This window comes from Mirounga angustirostris, unplaced genomic scaffold, assembly GCF_029215605.1.
Source record: "Mirounga angustirostris isolate CCGP_5_RB_7025 unplaced genomic scaffold, mMirAng1.0.hap1 SCAF_11, whole genome shotgun sequence".
In the NCBI taxonomy this organism is placed as follows: domain Eukaryota; kingdom Metazoa; phylum Chordata; class Mammalia; order Carnivora; family Phocidae; genus Mirounga; species Mirounga angustirostris.
The window spans coordinates 114,352,065-114,367,296 of record NW_026991719.1 but is presented as its reverse complement, the minus strand read 5'-3'; the positions used below and the strand labels follow the sequence as shown (position 1 = coordinate 114,367,296).

The 15,232-nt window shown below is 41.2% G+C and overlaps 1 protein-coding gene across 1 annotated transcript in view; it reads left to right on the top strand.

Moving 5' to 3' along the window:
• MCF2 (MCF.2 cell line derived transforming sequence) overlaps positions 1-15,232 on the top strand; it is a 67,276-nt gene that overhangs the window by 15,707 nt on the left and 36,337 nt on the right. The window contains exons 4-8 of the mRNA XM_045880331.2: positions 7,405-7,524; positions 8,315-8,431; positions 9,968-10,117; positions 11,950-12,083; positions 12,605-12,719. Coding sequence (XP_045736287.1) covers positions 7,405-7,524; positions 8,315-8,431; positions 9,968-10,117; positions 11,950-12,083; positions 12,605-12,719 — 636 coding nt within the window. The remainder of the gene's footprint in view (positions 1-7,404; positions 7,525-8,314; positions 8,432-9,967; positions 10,118-11,949; positions 12,084-12,604; positions 12,720-15,232) is intronic.

Sequence of the window (15,232 nt, the reverse complement as noted above, 5' to 3'; positions counted from 1 at the left end):
TTTGTTTAATAAGGATCCTTGTGATTACATTGTTCCCACCCCAATAATCCAGGATTATCTCCCCATCTCAAGATCCTTAATCATATTTACAACGTCCCTTTTGCCTTATAAAGTAACATATTTATAAGTTCCAGGGATTAAGATGTAGACATCTTTGGGGAATCATTATTCTGCCTACCACAGTCAGTTTCTCTAGTTGTGAAATGAGTATTAAAATAGAACCTAATGTATGTAAAGTACTTAGCGCAATGTCATAATAATGCTCATGATGATCATAATTCTTATAATAGCGCTTTCAATAAAAGGCAGTACTCTCACCCATGGCCACCTAGCCAGTCTCCTTTCCTCTACCATAAGGCCTTGAGAGGTCCTGAGTATATATGAATGTGTGTGTGTGTGTCTGTATTTTAAAAATTCTGTATTTGGGACGCCTGGCTGGCTCAGTTGGGAGAGCATGTGACTCTTGATCTCAGGGTTATGAGTTTGGGCCTCATGGTGGATGTAGAGATTACTTAAAAATAAAATCTTAAAGAAACAACTCTTTAAAAAAATATTTATTGGGGCGCCTGGGTGGCTCAGTCGTTAAGCGTGCCTTCAGCTCAGGTCATGATCCCAGGGTCCTGGGATCGAGCCCCGCATCGGGCTCCCTGCATGGCGGGAAGCCTGCTTCTCCCTCTCCCTCTCCCCCTGCTTGTGTTCCCTCTCTCGCTGTGTCTCTCTCTGTCAAATAAATAAATCTTTAAAATAAATATATTTATTTATTTGAGAGAGAGAGTGAGAGCACAAGCAGGGGGAGTGGCAGAGGGAGAAGCAGGCTCCCTCCTGAGCAAGGAGCCCGATGTGGGGCTCGATCCCAGGACCCTGGGATCATGACCTGAGCCGAAGGCAGTTCACCGACTGAGCCACCCAGGCGTCCCTTAAAAAAAAAACTTTAAAAAATGTTGTATTTGAGTCTAGTTGACACACAGTGTTACATTAGTTTCGGGTGTATAGCATAGCGATTGGACGCTTCTTTGGGTTATGCTGTGCTCCCGATGAGTGTAGCTACCATCTGTCACCGTACAATGCTATACGATCTCATTTTCTATATTCCCTGTGCTACATATATATACATTTTTTTTGCTAAAGAAAGCTATGAAAAGTAGTCATTCATGTGAGGTTGTGGATTTGCTGTAACTGCACAATATGGCAAGCACCTATTTAGGTTTGGGATAAGTAAAGGGGACCGGGATTGAAAAATCCAGTATATCTGATTTGCACGTGGGATTTGATGGGCGTGAGGGATAGAAACCATATACAGGGTCTGAACTTTGTGATTTCATTTTCTGAAAAAACATAACTGACCATTCAGATGGAATTGTTGGAGTGCTACCCAGCTGTTTGGTGGTTGTATAGCTATTGCCTACAAGGTATTTATTGCTCCAAATGGCTATTAAATTTGAGAGTAGCTATTAGTCTAACAGAGCACATGTGTTCTAGGAAGATCTGCATGGTAGCAAAATAAAGATTCTAAAATTATCATATAATGAAAAACATTGTAAATGTAATTATACAGGCAATAACTGAAGTTTTCATCCTTGAAAATACATTTTCTTTAAAAATGCTAATTTTTATGGGCTTTTTGTGACAAGCAAATCACTAAGCATTTTGAAGGAATTAAGGAAGGAGAATGATAAAATAGGAAGTTTTAAGAATGATCTGATTAGAATGTAGAATTATCTTTAGAAGGATTTTTTTTTTACAGGTGTCAGTGTTTGGGATAAACCACTTTATCAAATATAGGCAGTAACTGATTTTTTTAGATTTTATTTATTTATTTCAGAGAGGGCACAGAGGAAGAGGGAGAGGGAGAAGCAGATTCCCCACTGAGCATGGAGCCTGACGCAGGGCTTGATCCCAGGAGTCTGAGATCTTGACCTGAGCCGAAGGCAGATGCTTAACTGACTGAGCCACCCAGGCACCCTATAAGCAATAACTGATTTAATAAACAACTAACAGGGGTGCCGGACTGGCTCAGTCAGAAGAGCGTGTGACTCTTGATATCAGGGTCGTGAGTTTGAGCCCCATGTTGGGTGTAAGAGATAACTTAAAAGTAAGTAAAATAGGGGCGCCTGGGTGGCTCAGTCATTAAGCGTCTGCCTTCGGCTCAGGTCATGGTCCCAGGGTCCTGGGATCGAGCCCCGCATCGGGCTCCCTGCTCGGCGGGAAGCCTGCTTCTCCCTCTCCCACTCCCCCTGCTCGTGTTCCCTCTCTCGCTGTGTCTCTCTCTGTCAAATAAATAAATAAAATCTTTAAAAAAAAAAGTAAAAATAAAAATAAATAACTTTGAAAAATAAAATGGTTAAAATGTTAAAAAAAAAAAAATAGCTAACATAAGATCCCTGACTTATAAGCAGCTGAATACCCCCAAACCCTGTCTGTACTTGCTTTCCTATGGATTCTGTGGGCAGTGCTTCTGCTTTTCTCTCCTCTCAACTTTGTTCCTTCCTGTGTTGTCCTTGGACCTAGCTGCTGGGACAGCGTTGCTCTCCTAGGAATGGCAAGCTGGAGACCAGGGCCTTACCTTAGGGCAGAGAGTTGCCACATGGCCTTCTGTGTTTCTAATAGTATCCTCACCCTGCTTTTTTGCTCTGTACCCCCTGACAATTTGGGAGGTGGGGGAGTATTCCAGGCTTTAAGTTGGTCAGCCCTAGGGCCTTGCATCTAGAGATTTCCTATGTGATACCAGAGAATATGAATGTTAAGGAAAGTCAGAAAAAGATGATGAGATCAGGTCAACCTAGAGTCCATGAAAGAATAAAACAAATTTTGCTTGAAGTGTTGGCAAAAGTAGGGTGCTTTCAATTTCATTTAAGAGAAAAAAAAAGTGAAAAGGCAAGCTGGGTCAAGACAGGTAAGTATCATAATGATTTTGGGAATCTACCTATTTGAAGAAGAAGGAAAGGCTTCACTCCTAAAGTGAATGGGATAGAAGTAGAATCTATGCTCTCAATCTAAAAATAGGTCCAGAGTTCTTACAAGTCTGTCAGAGTCTCCCCATCAGCAAGCCTTTATCGATATTCCACAAGTTTTCTACCTAAACCCACTTGCCTTTAGATCCAAGAATCCAAGGTAAAATTTAAAAATGCTCTTATTTTTTTAGGGTTTACAGATGCCTTTATATTCATTGTTTATTTTAAGCCTTACAATAACTATAGGACGTATGTACCCTGTTTAGCATAAAATAAAATACACATTATGTACATACTATAGGGTAGGATATATATCCCATTGGGGCTCTCTGTCTCTACTTCTGGTTCTCTTTCCATGTTAGCTGTGTTCTTTGAGATAAGCTTCCTCTTGCCGCAGGGCTTGTGGCCACCGGCAGTTCTGGAACTGCCCCCTCCAAGTTTTCCTCCGGCAGCACCAGTTTGAATAATCCCAGGGTGGGACTTGGGTCCTCCTTACATCAGCTTTTCATCCCACTGCTAATCACGGTGAGGTGCCTTGGGAGGGCAAGGTCAGGTAGAAAGATGGCAGTTCTCATTTGGAACCCATATTAACACTAATAAGAGGCTATCTCAGTCCGTTTGGGCTGCAGTAACAGAATAGCATAGCCTGGCTTATAAACAACAGGTATTTATTTCTCACAGCTGTGGAGGCTGGAAGTCCAAGATCAGGGTGCTGGCAGATTCGGTATCTGGTGAGAGCCTGCTTTCTGGTTCAGACACGGCTGTCTTTTCTCTGCGTCTTCACGTGGCAGAAGGGGTGAGGGGTCTCTCTGGGGTCTCTCTCTTTTTTTTTTAAGATTTTATATATTTATTTGACAGAGAGAGACCCAGCGAGAGAGGGAACACAAGCAGGGGGAGTGGGAGAGGGAGAAGCAGGCTTCCCGTGGAGCAGGGAGCCCAACACGGGGCTCGATCCCAGGACCCTGGGATCAACGACCTGAACCAAAGGCAGACGCTTAATGGCTGAGCCACCCAGGCGCCCTTGGGGTCTCTTTTATGACACTTACGCCCTTATGCTCGCTCCGCCCTCATGACCTAATCACCTCCCAAATGCCTCACCTCCTAATACCCTCACACTGAGGGCTAGGTTTCAACATGAATTTTGAGGGACATAACCATTTAGTATACAGCAGAGGGGAAAAGGTTTCTCATGAAGGGAGAGGGTAGCACACACATGGCCATCTGGGGGAGTAATGAGTTGTACCATTTGTGTCTATTTAGAATCACTGATTAATTTGATTTGATTTTAACCTCTTTCACCTATTTGTGAGTCTCACAGTCCTCTTGCCTGCTGTGGTTCTCATTGCCACTTAACTGTTGTTGTTTTATTACCGTCTCAAATTGAATTTAAAGATTTTATGTTTTAAAGATTTTATTTATTTATTTTAGAGAGAGAGAGAGAACACGAGTGGGGTGAGGGGCAGAGGGAGAAGCAAACTCCCTGCTGAGCAGGGAGCCTGATGCAGGGCTTGATCCTAGGACTTCAGGATCATGACCCAAGCCAGAGGCAGACACTTAAACGGCTGAGCCTCCCAAGGCGCCCCTAAAGATTTTTTAAGTAATCTCTACATCCAACGTGGGGCTTGAACTCACAGCACTGAGCTCAAGAGTCCCATGCTCCACCGACTGAGCCAGCCAGGCACCCTCAAATTGAATTTTTTTTAATTTTTAAAATTTTTGAAGAAGATTTTATCTATTTGAGAGAGAGAATGAGAGAGAGAGAGAGAGTGCACAAGCAGGAGGGGCAGAGGGAGAAGGAGCGAGAATCCCAAGCAGACTCTGTGCACAGCCCAACACATGGCTTGATCCCAGGACCCTGAGATCATGACCTGAGCAGAAATCAAGAGTCAGATACTTATCTGATGGAGTCACCCAGGCGCCCCCCTGTTTTTTTTTTTTTTTTTTTTGGAGAGAAAAAAATCCCCAATTTATTTTTATTTTTTTTAAAATATTTTATTTATTTATTTGACAGAGAGAGAGAGCACAAGCAGGGGGAGAGGCAGAGGGAGAAGCAGGCTCCCCGCCAAGCAGGGAGCCGGATGCGGGGCTCGATCCCAGGACCCTGGGATCATGACCTGAGCTGAAGGCAGACGCCTAATGACTGAGCCACCCAGGCGCCCCTCCCCAGTTTTTTTTTTTTTAAAGATTTATTTATTTATTTTAGAGAGAGCAGGAGGAGGGGCAGAGGGAGAGGGAGAAGGAGAGAAGCAGACTCTGTGCTGAGTGCGGAGCCCGACACGGAGCGCAGTCCCAAGACCTGAGCTGAAATCAAGAGTCAGAGGCTTAACCGACTGAGCCACCCAGGCACCCCTCCCAAAATCCCCAGTTTCAAATGTGTTTTACCCGAGAGTCTAGGTCTTATACCTGAGTGAAAGTTACTCTTTTTGTTACGAGATTTTATTTTTTAGAGCAGGTTTAGGGTCACAGCAAATCGAGCACAGAAAGTGCAGAGTTCCCATATAACCCTGTCTCCACCGTATCTTATTAATTTTTGTTTTATAGTTTTGTTCCGTTATTAATATTGCAGCATGCCTAAAAGATGGCTCTATTTTAAGCATTTTTGTCATGTTTGTCTTTGTTCTGCTTTAATACGCTGTCTGGGGGCTGATGACTTCCAGCTCAACATTCCCAGGCCAGACTTCTTTCCCTCTGGACTTGTCCACACGTCTGTCTGATGGACATCATCTGGATGTCCTGCTGACCCTTCCAGCCCCATGTGTCCAGGAATGGGGAATCAGTATCTTGTCCCCCTCCTTATAACCTGCTTCTCCTGGTGCGCCGGGCTGGCTCAGTTGGAAGAGCATGCGACTCTTGATCTCAAGGTTGTGAGTTTGAGCCCCATGTTGGGTGCAGAGATTACTAAAAAAAAAAAAAAAAATTAATAAACTTAAAAAACCTGCTTCTCCTGCATTCCCCATGTCAGCAAGGGTCATGCCATGCACCCCATTACTCGAGCGATTGGTTATTGACTGGCCCAGTCTCTCCTTTCTTATCAGACACATTCTGTCATCATGTCTTGCAGATTGCACCTCCTAAACTCATCCACCCTGGTCTGGATTACTGGACCGGCCTCATAGCTCATCTGGCTGTTTCCACTCTTGTCCAAATCCGTCCTTTCCTAAGGCCAAAGTGATCCTTCTAAAATGCAGATCTGATTCTCTTGCTCTGCTGCCTAAAACCTCTTAGAGTTTCCCCTTTCCCCCAGGGAAAAATCCAAGGTCTTTCCTGATCTGGCTCCTGCCCATCTTTCTAATACCACCTCCCATTGCCACACTCCCCTGCATCATTTTCCTGTACCTTTCCTGACTGGGACCTCTTGAAGAGATGGGGCAGTGCACAGTGATTAAGAGCAGACTCGGGTGCAGATTAAGACCTCACCAGCTGGGGCAAGTTATATTCTTAAAGTCTCTGAGCCTCACTTTATTTGTAAGAGAGGATGGCCTAACTACTTCACAGGATTATTATGAAGAGGCTCTATGATAATGTTGGCAAAATACTTGACACAGTAAGCATTTGATATGTGGTGGTTTATTATTAATATTGGGCCACACTATTCTCTCTCTCACTAATTTTACCTAGTGCTTTCCTTGTAGCAATTATGCCTTGACCACCTACTGCCTGTCAGTATTCTAGAAACTGGGGGAAACATTGGTGCTCTGGAATGAAATTCTGATCCAGTTAATTCCTTTTTATGCTTCAAAGAGACCATTTTGACCTTTCTAGGTCTAGGATGCTCTGTGCTACCACTTCCTGTTGCATATTATTCTATAATTCCTTTGTTTCACTTATCAACTTGGGTTATAGAGTTAACAGTTACTGATGGACTGCACTATTAGACTGTCATTTTCTTGCAAGCTGGGGAGGGACTACATCTTATTAATTTGGGCACACTGAATGCTAACAGTGCGTGCACTTAACTACATGGAGCGGACACGTAGATGATACTCAGTGAATGTTGCTTGGATGAAAATAAAAATAGGATTCCACAGAACAGGTTTCTTCCACCGTTTAGTGCAGGTACACAATGTTGAAGCTCCCTTTGGCTTTTAGGGTTATCCCAGGAGCCTGCCTCCTAATTCTGTTTCCCAGGGAATAAATGCAGTTCAAGTGCAAATGACTAACTTTAAAATGAAGTTCAAGGGTAGAATTCTTTGTAACTTGGGATTTACTGTAGTGTGAGAAAATTCCATGCCGTGGACGTTGCGAGGGTCTGATCTGATGACCTTACACTAGTTTTATTTCTGTTTCCGTGTTTTTAGATTCTATCAATATCCATTTTTAAAGTTTTGTTCTTTTAGTGGCCTTTATTACTTTCAAAGTCATTTCCTTTAATTGCATATTTTCTGCTACGTGCTCAGTTGAGTGCATGTTTTGACAATTTTTTCTTTCTTTCCTGTGTTTCTTCTTTCTGCAGGTTTCCTTTCCTGGGAACTTGCACTTGGTTTTGGTTCTGCGTCCTACCAGTTTTCTTCAGCGAACTTTCACAGACATTGGATTTCGATTTAGCCAGGAAGACTTCATGCTCAAATTACCAGTAAGAGTATATTATTTAAATGTTTTCTTTCTTTAGTTCTCATGAAGACTTTGTACCATGCTGTTGATGTTTTACCTGTGCTCACAGAGCATTTAAAAGAAAAAGAATTTGTCTTCCCAAACTATAAATTTGAAACGCCTAAAAGTCTTCTGCTTCTGTTGTTAAAATAAAGGAATAGTCTAATCAGTTTGTAACAAGCAATTCCTTTTGAAAAAGATCTATGTCACATACGTTACATGTGTGTGTGTATATGCGTGCATGTGTGTATATAAAATCAGGACATTTTATTTTTAGAAAAAAAAATTGAGTGTGTGTTTTATGTATTTGACTCCCATGAACTTACATCCTGAGCTAGTTCATAGTACTATGATCTTTTTTTTTTAAAGCTATTTTTATACGTTTTTAGGGTCAGGAATAGAGTCCTCATAAATTATGATACTTTTGCCAAGATTAGTCCCTCCTCCTAAGTTCTAACTTACCACATTAAAGCCCTTTTACTTTGGTGTAGGCGTAACATTCTTTCAGAAGGTGCAAAATTTTAGATCAAGGAGAATTAGGCCTTTGGGTTTCTATGGAGATTAATTTTGCTTTACAGAGAAATGTTTTGTAAATGAAAACTGTGATTACTTAAAGTAGTGCATACGTCTGTGGGGGGATGTACAGGAGAGAACTGTTGGAACCATTTATACAAGATAACTTTGTGCTAATGAATGCTAAAGTTCATTGTACAGTTGAATGGAGGGATGCCATGAAGGGCAGTTAACAGTGTCTTTCTTGCTTATTTATATAGGTGGTTATGCTGAGCTCAGTTAGTGATTTGCTGACATACATTGATGACAAGCAATTAACCCCTGAGTTAGGCGGCACCTTGCAGTACTGCCACAGTGAATGGATCATCTTCAGAAATGTATGTTGCTTTTGCCCTTACTGTAGAGCCTATAGTTCATATTCACCTTTAAATCTAGTTCTAGAATTTTCTCCTCTTGGGGAAAAACAGATTTCTGGGGCTCCCATTTTTCAAAAACATATAATTCAACATCTTGATTTTCTTCCATAGGGAATAATCTAGAAATGATGAAGAGTCACTGAGGATGGCAATTGAAGGAAAGGCTTAGGGAATAAGGAGATGATGCTCTGCCCACCCCCTCCTGTGGCCATGTAGTAACTTGAAGAAACAAAGGGTTTGGGTTCAAATCGTGGCACTGCTATTGTTAGCTATACAACCTGGCACAAGTTATAGAACCTCTCTGATTCTCAGTTTACCCAATTATAAAGTGGAAATAATAGTACTTTAGCTCAGAGGGATATTGGGAAGATCAAATGAGATAAGCCCTCAAAAATGCAAGTAATATTATTAATCTCATTATAGTGATGCTTTTGAGACAGATTTATAGCAGAGATTCCTTCTGTTCTAGAAATTTACAAATAGGCAAGGGCCCCATGCCTCAAGGTGTGAGTTTATAGTATAAGAATCTTTACTCCAAATCCCAGAGATTAGGGAACGCTTCTGAAGGAAATGATATCTAATTAAATCAGGATTCTTTTTTCCTCATCTTTATTTGTCATTCAGCAGTTCTGTTCACTCGTATGGAAGTGTATTGTCAAAGTTAGTGGTGTCTAGCCTTTAATTACCTATGAAACTGTAAATAAAAGAGCAGATAACCTTGAGCTGCATGGGAAACAGAGGGTTTATATGGTCTCTACATGTTGCCCTTTTTTTTCCTGAGTCACTAATTTTGGAAACAATCAACAACACAACCTTACTTGACATTTTAGGGCAACAGAGCTTTTGGGATCACAATTTCAAATCTTCTGCCTGAATGAATTGTTGTGACCAGTTTGTTACCCCATCACCTTTGTCCTTTGCTGTGTTTGGAATGTTAATGCTTGCTCATAAGTTATAATAAAGGAATGTCAAGTGGCTTTGATGTTCTCATCTCTTCAGAAGTAAAGTTAGTATAAAGCAATTTTACACTTGCAGAGTTTAATAGGATAGGCCTAAACAAAGGCTGAAAACAAATTTCTCAGTACATGGCATCTTTAAAAAATTGTTTTCAGGGCCGCCGGGCTGGCTCTGTTGGAGGGGCATGCAACTCTTGATCTCAGGGGTCATGAGTTTGAGCCCCATATTGGGTGTAGAGATTACTAGAAAAAAGAAACTTGAAAAAAAAAAAGAAATTGTTTTCAATGGTGTTCAAGAAATAAGTACAGATGTTTGGGTAAAAGACATTCACGAAGACTCTTAACCTCACATTAGTTTTGTAGAGGCTTAGATGCAAAATTAGAGTTGATTGCCAAGGGCAATGCCAACTTTCCTTAGCAGAGGAGAGGTCATAGTATATGTGTGTTGTCAGAGCTAAATAAAAGTAAACACAATTACTGATCCAGGTATTGATACGCTGTCAGTTTCCATGGAATTAAAAGGATCACTGGCTCTTTGCAGGCTATAGAAAATTTTGCTCTCACAGTGAAAGAAATGGCTCAGGTGTTACAGTCCTTTGGAACCGAACTGGCTGAGACAGAACTACCAGATGATATTCCTTCAATAGAAGAAATTCTTGCAGTTCGTGCTGAAAGGTATCACATGTTAAAGGTATGTCTGATAGAGTTAACAAACAAAAGTTATCCATGGTCTTTCTTTTCCTAGAAAGGTGTTCAGTGTATGTCCTTTTCATGCTGATTGGTGGATAGGGAGACAACAGGGGAGAACGTCCTGGATGTGTTGAATGTAAGTGTCCCCTTTGCAAATGGTGCCTTCTCTTGAGAAGTTCTTTATTTGTTGATAGAATAGTTTTTAAGTGCCCCGGAAGTAGAAATCCATAGTGATCTTTGTTATTGTGTATTCTTTATCTTATCAAAAGGCCCTCTCATTTAGAAAGCTGGAGAATCAAAAGGCAGACGGGTGTTCTAGTTTAATATCCACCACAGGTGCAACGTGAAATGGAGAAGGAGAACTTGAGGAGGAGTCAGGGGGCCTGTGACCAAGGCAAACATTGCTAAATGATTACAAGCTTTCTTTTCCATAGAGTACTAGTTTGTTTGTTTGTTTGTTTGTTTAAGCAGGCTCCACACCCAACGTGGGGCTTGAACTGATGTCCTTGAGACCAAGAGTTGCATGCTTTGCCAACTGAGCCAGCCAGGTGCCCCCAGAGTACTAGTTTTTGATGTTTTGTACAATAGACCTTAGATGGCAAGTTGATTTTGCCCTCCTGCCCAGTTGTCTGGAGTGTTGGCTTGTGAAGGATTCTGAGTCACCATTCAGACAATCACCAAGTACTTTGAGATTCACCTTCCCCAGAAAGTTTAAGAATGATCTGAACAAAAAAAAGAGATTGATCTAAAGAAGCACCTGTATAGTAATTCATGTCCTTCATAGGATAGTAGGCTTGCTGGGGGGCACTCACAGGTACAAGCTCTATGTAGAGGTGACATTTTTATTTTATTTTTTTATTTTTTTGAGGTGACATTTTTAAATTAAGAAGAGGAGAGAAACTGAAATTTTGAATCATAATCTAAAAGTAAAACTGTTCAAAGAAAGACAGCTCTGTCCCTCCTAAGCTGTGTGATTGGAGAATTTGCTTACCCTCTCTCTGAGTTGGAGTTACCTTACGTGCACAATGAGGTTGATGATGATGATGCATGCATACCTTGTAGGTTCGCTGTGAGGATGAAATGGAGTATGTGATGTATGTACAACAGTGTTTGGCACATAGCTGGTACTTCATAAGTACTTGCTCTTCATGTCTGTGTTCTTATTCATATTGGTGGTGGTGTCCTGAAACTTGTTCCCAAATACACGTACGCCCGAATTTTTTGCTTAACATTTCAGAGGACCCTTGGATCTCCTGAAGGAAGTCATAGATCACTCTTAGATGCCTGAAGAATCTACCCACCAAGGTTAAGACCTTCTGAATAGAAAGAAGCATATGCTTCATGACGAATTAATTAATCCAAACGTGAAGTAACGTCATACGTATGGCAGGCACTAATTGGTAATGATTAAGGCTTAGTAGGAAAGGCATCAGACTCTATTTGAATATGCATTAAATATTATTTTAGCTGTATGCTTTCTAGTGTACTAGACTTCATTATGCTACTTCTGCTTTATTGGAGCATATTAAAAATATTAGTAGAATAGAATAAATGAGAACTTTCTACCAGTAAGAGGAGACTACAAATGGAGCACCAGGTACTTCTGCCCATAAAGATCTTATAAAAATACTGATTGCAACATCCATCTCAGCAGGCGGAGACTTCTTGGAGATCCTCATGGGTTTTAGATTCTGTGGGACTGACATACTCTGTAAAGGCCGTTCTAGAACGGCTGTTTCTCTTCTGCGTGCTGTAGGTGTATGCTTCCTTCTCTTTAGGTCATTCAGATTAGGGGACTAGCGGGCTAATTCGTCCCATCGCGCTTTTTTACAGAATGATATTACAGCAGTAACCAAAGAGGGAAAAATCCTCCTCACAAGTCTGGAAGTGCCTGGCATTGAAGACGCTGTCGGTTCAAGGCTTGAACACCGTCACCACGTAAACGGTGACTGGCAGACTGTTAACAAGTGAGTACTCTCCTTTTGGTTTGGAGTTACTTATTTTATACTTTTGAAAGGGAATTATACATTTGCTGCCATCTGTTAAGTGGGAAAATATTCCTGGACCTCTGGGAACCTGAGAACACCTTCCCTGGAAGAGAGTAGTTTGCTTGTAAAAGAGGTTCCGTGGACATCAATGGTCTCTTCATGGACCACGTGTCACGGTGTCTGACATTGCCTGTAATTCTTTTTTTTTTTTTTTTAAGATTTTATTTATTTATTTGAGAGAGAGAGAATGAGAAAGAGCACATGAGAGGGGGGAGGGTCAGAGGGAGAAGCAGACCCCCTGCTGAGCAAGGAGCCCGATATGGGACTCGATCCTGGGACTCCAAGATCATGACCTGAGCCGAAGGCAGTTGCTTAACCAACTGAGCCACCCAGGCGCCCTGACATTGCCTGTAATTCTTAATGTCCAGACCAAGTTTGTGTACATACCTACAAGACAAATCGTTGTTGTGAAGGAATTCTAATGACTTTTCTTTGTTAAGATTGCTGACTCAAGTACATGATATGGAGATAGCTTTTGATGGATTTTGGGAAAAACACCAATTAAAAATGGAACAGTATCTGCAACTGTGGAAGTTCGAGCAGGATTTTCAAGAGGTCAGTTAACATTTTTTTTTTCATTATGCCAGAGGTTCTTACTCCTTGATCATCAGAAATATAGTCTCACAAGATGCCCATTTATACCCAGAGAGAGATGGAAAGGGGGCAAATGTGAGTGAACCCTGCCCAGATGTCTTTCTTTAAAAAAAAAAAAAAGTTATTTAAATTCCAGTTAGTTAACATATAGTGTATTATTAGTTTCAGGGTAGAATTTAGTGATTCATCAGTTGCATATAACACCCAGTGCTCACTCCATCACGTGCCCTCCTTAATGCCCATCACCCAGTTACCCCATCCCCCCACCTGCCTCCCCAGGTTGTCTTTCTTGCTTACTTATTTCCTATAAGAAAGCATTTAAGTGCTAACATATAAGACAGGACTAAGTTGCCGTTCACCCTGATGTTTATTATTGTAATTTATTTTACATATAAAATGTTTTCAGCCTGAAATTTCCTTTCAGCTTTCCAAGGAAATAATACCCACTTCCTTCCTGATTTTTTTTTTAATACCATATACCTATACTGACTATATTTAATACGATGTAACAAAAACATTTTTTTTTTGGATCCAGTAATTTATTTCTATGAAAAGCCTGATGTATGAAGCGGCATCGTGTCTAATTATACATTATTTTATTTTATTTTATTTTTATTTTTATTTTTATTTATTTATTTATTTATTTATTTATTTATTTATTTAAGATTTTATTTATTTTTTTGACAGAGAGAGACACAGAGAGGGAACACAAGCAGGGGGAGTGGGAGAGGGAGAAGCAGGCTTCCCGCGGAGCAGGGAGCCCGATGCGGGGCTCGATCCCAGGACCCCGGGATCATGACCCGAGCCGAAGGCAGACACTTAACCGACTGAGCCACTCAGGCGCCCCTTTATTTTTATTTTTTTTAAAGATTTTATTTATTTATTTGAGAGAGAGAATGAGAGAGAGCACATGAGGGGGGGAGGGTCAGAGGGAGAAGCAGACTCCCTGCCGAGCAAGGAGCCCGATGCGGGACTCGATCCAGGGACTGCAGGATCATGACCTGAGCCGAAGGCAGTCGCTTAACCAACTGAGCCACCCAGGCGCCCTAATTATACATTATTTTAAAGGTTACAAAAAAGTACCTTCTAGTTGGATGCTTCTGGAAAATACATCACACATGGTCAGGCTCCTCACAGTCTCTATCATAGTACTTTACCAGGAGGTCCAAGGAAAACTCACTGCTTTTCTCTCTCGCATGTGGCCAGCCTGTTTTCCACCCATGACTTTCTCACATGCTTGGTATTTCATTTGTTCTGGACACGGGGCTCAGGTCCTGCCAGCCCTTTGCCTTCTGTGATGCCAGCAGATTTGGGAATGCGGTGCTCTCTGTGAAACCTTCCTTAAGGAAAGAGTAGGCCAAGTTGCTCTCGGGCCTTCCAGGTATTTGTGTCTTTCCCTCCTCCCCAACCGAATACATGCAAAAGTCATGCTCTTCCCAAACACACCCATTGGGCCTCTACTTATATGTTAATTTGTACCCAGAAAAAATTCTTGTCCTGTAGCTATTTTGTTTCTTCAAATCATTGTTGCCTCTAATCAGTGTTGTTGTCGTTGACCTTGGATTGGAATTTCACTGATGTGATCTGTGTCTCATGGTCACCTGCAAATAGGTTCTATATATATGTAGGAACTTAACTTTAAAAAAATCTTATTTGTAAATTCCAGCCATACAGAAAAGTTTGAATATTCTCAAACTTGAAATATTTCTGAATATACAGGATAGGAATATCCTCTTGCATAACCACAGTACGGTTAGCAAATTTAGTACAGTTAACAATGATGCAGCACTTTCTATGACCTACCGTTGGTATTCCAGTTTTATCAATTGATTCAATAATGTCATTTCTATCATTTCTTCCCCCGCCAGTACAGGATTCAGCCTTAGAGGGTTGGGTATTGCATAAGTTGTCATGTCTAGTCACTTTTAGTCTAGAAGATTTCCATAGCCTTTCTTTGTCTTTTATGACACTGCCATTTTTGAAGAATCCAGTTCTTTTTTCACATAAGATGCTCTTCCTTTTCCATTTGTCTGACATTTTCTCACGATTAGATTAATCTTTGTGTACCCAGCAAGCATACTATATAAGTGATGTGTTCTTCTGAGGGTATCGCATCTGGTGGTAAGTGAGGTCCACCTGCCCCTCATTGTTGATGTGCACTCTGATTACCCAGTTCTCCACTGTATTATTACTTTCCTCCCACGTGTAACTAGTAGGAAATGGGTGGGGAGAAAATTTAAGGTCATGCAAACATCTTGCTGCTTATCAAAATTTCTTCATAGGTTTAGCATCAATTAGTGATTCTTGCTTCAACCAGTCTTTACTATGATGCTTGCTTCAACCAGTCTTTACTTTCCAACTCCATTGTTCCCTCCATATTTCCCAGTTCCCATAGGCGTGCTGCTGGGCGCAAGAGTCTTCCCTTCTCCCTGTTTCTTTATTTATCTGATTTTGGGGTTCATTAATTCCTAGTT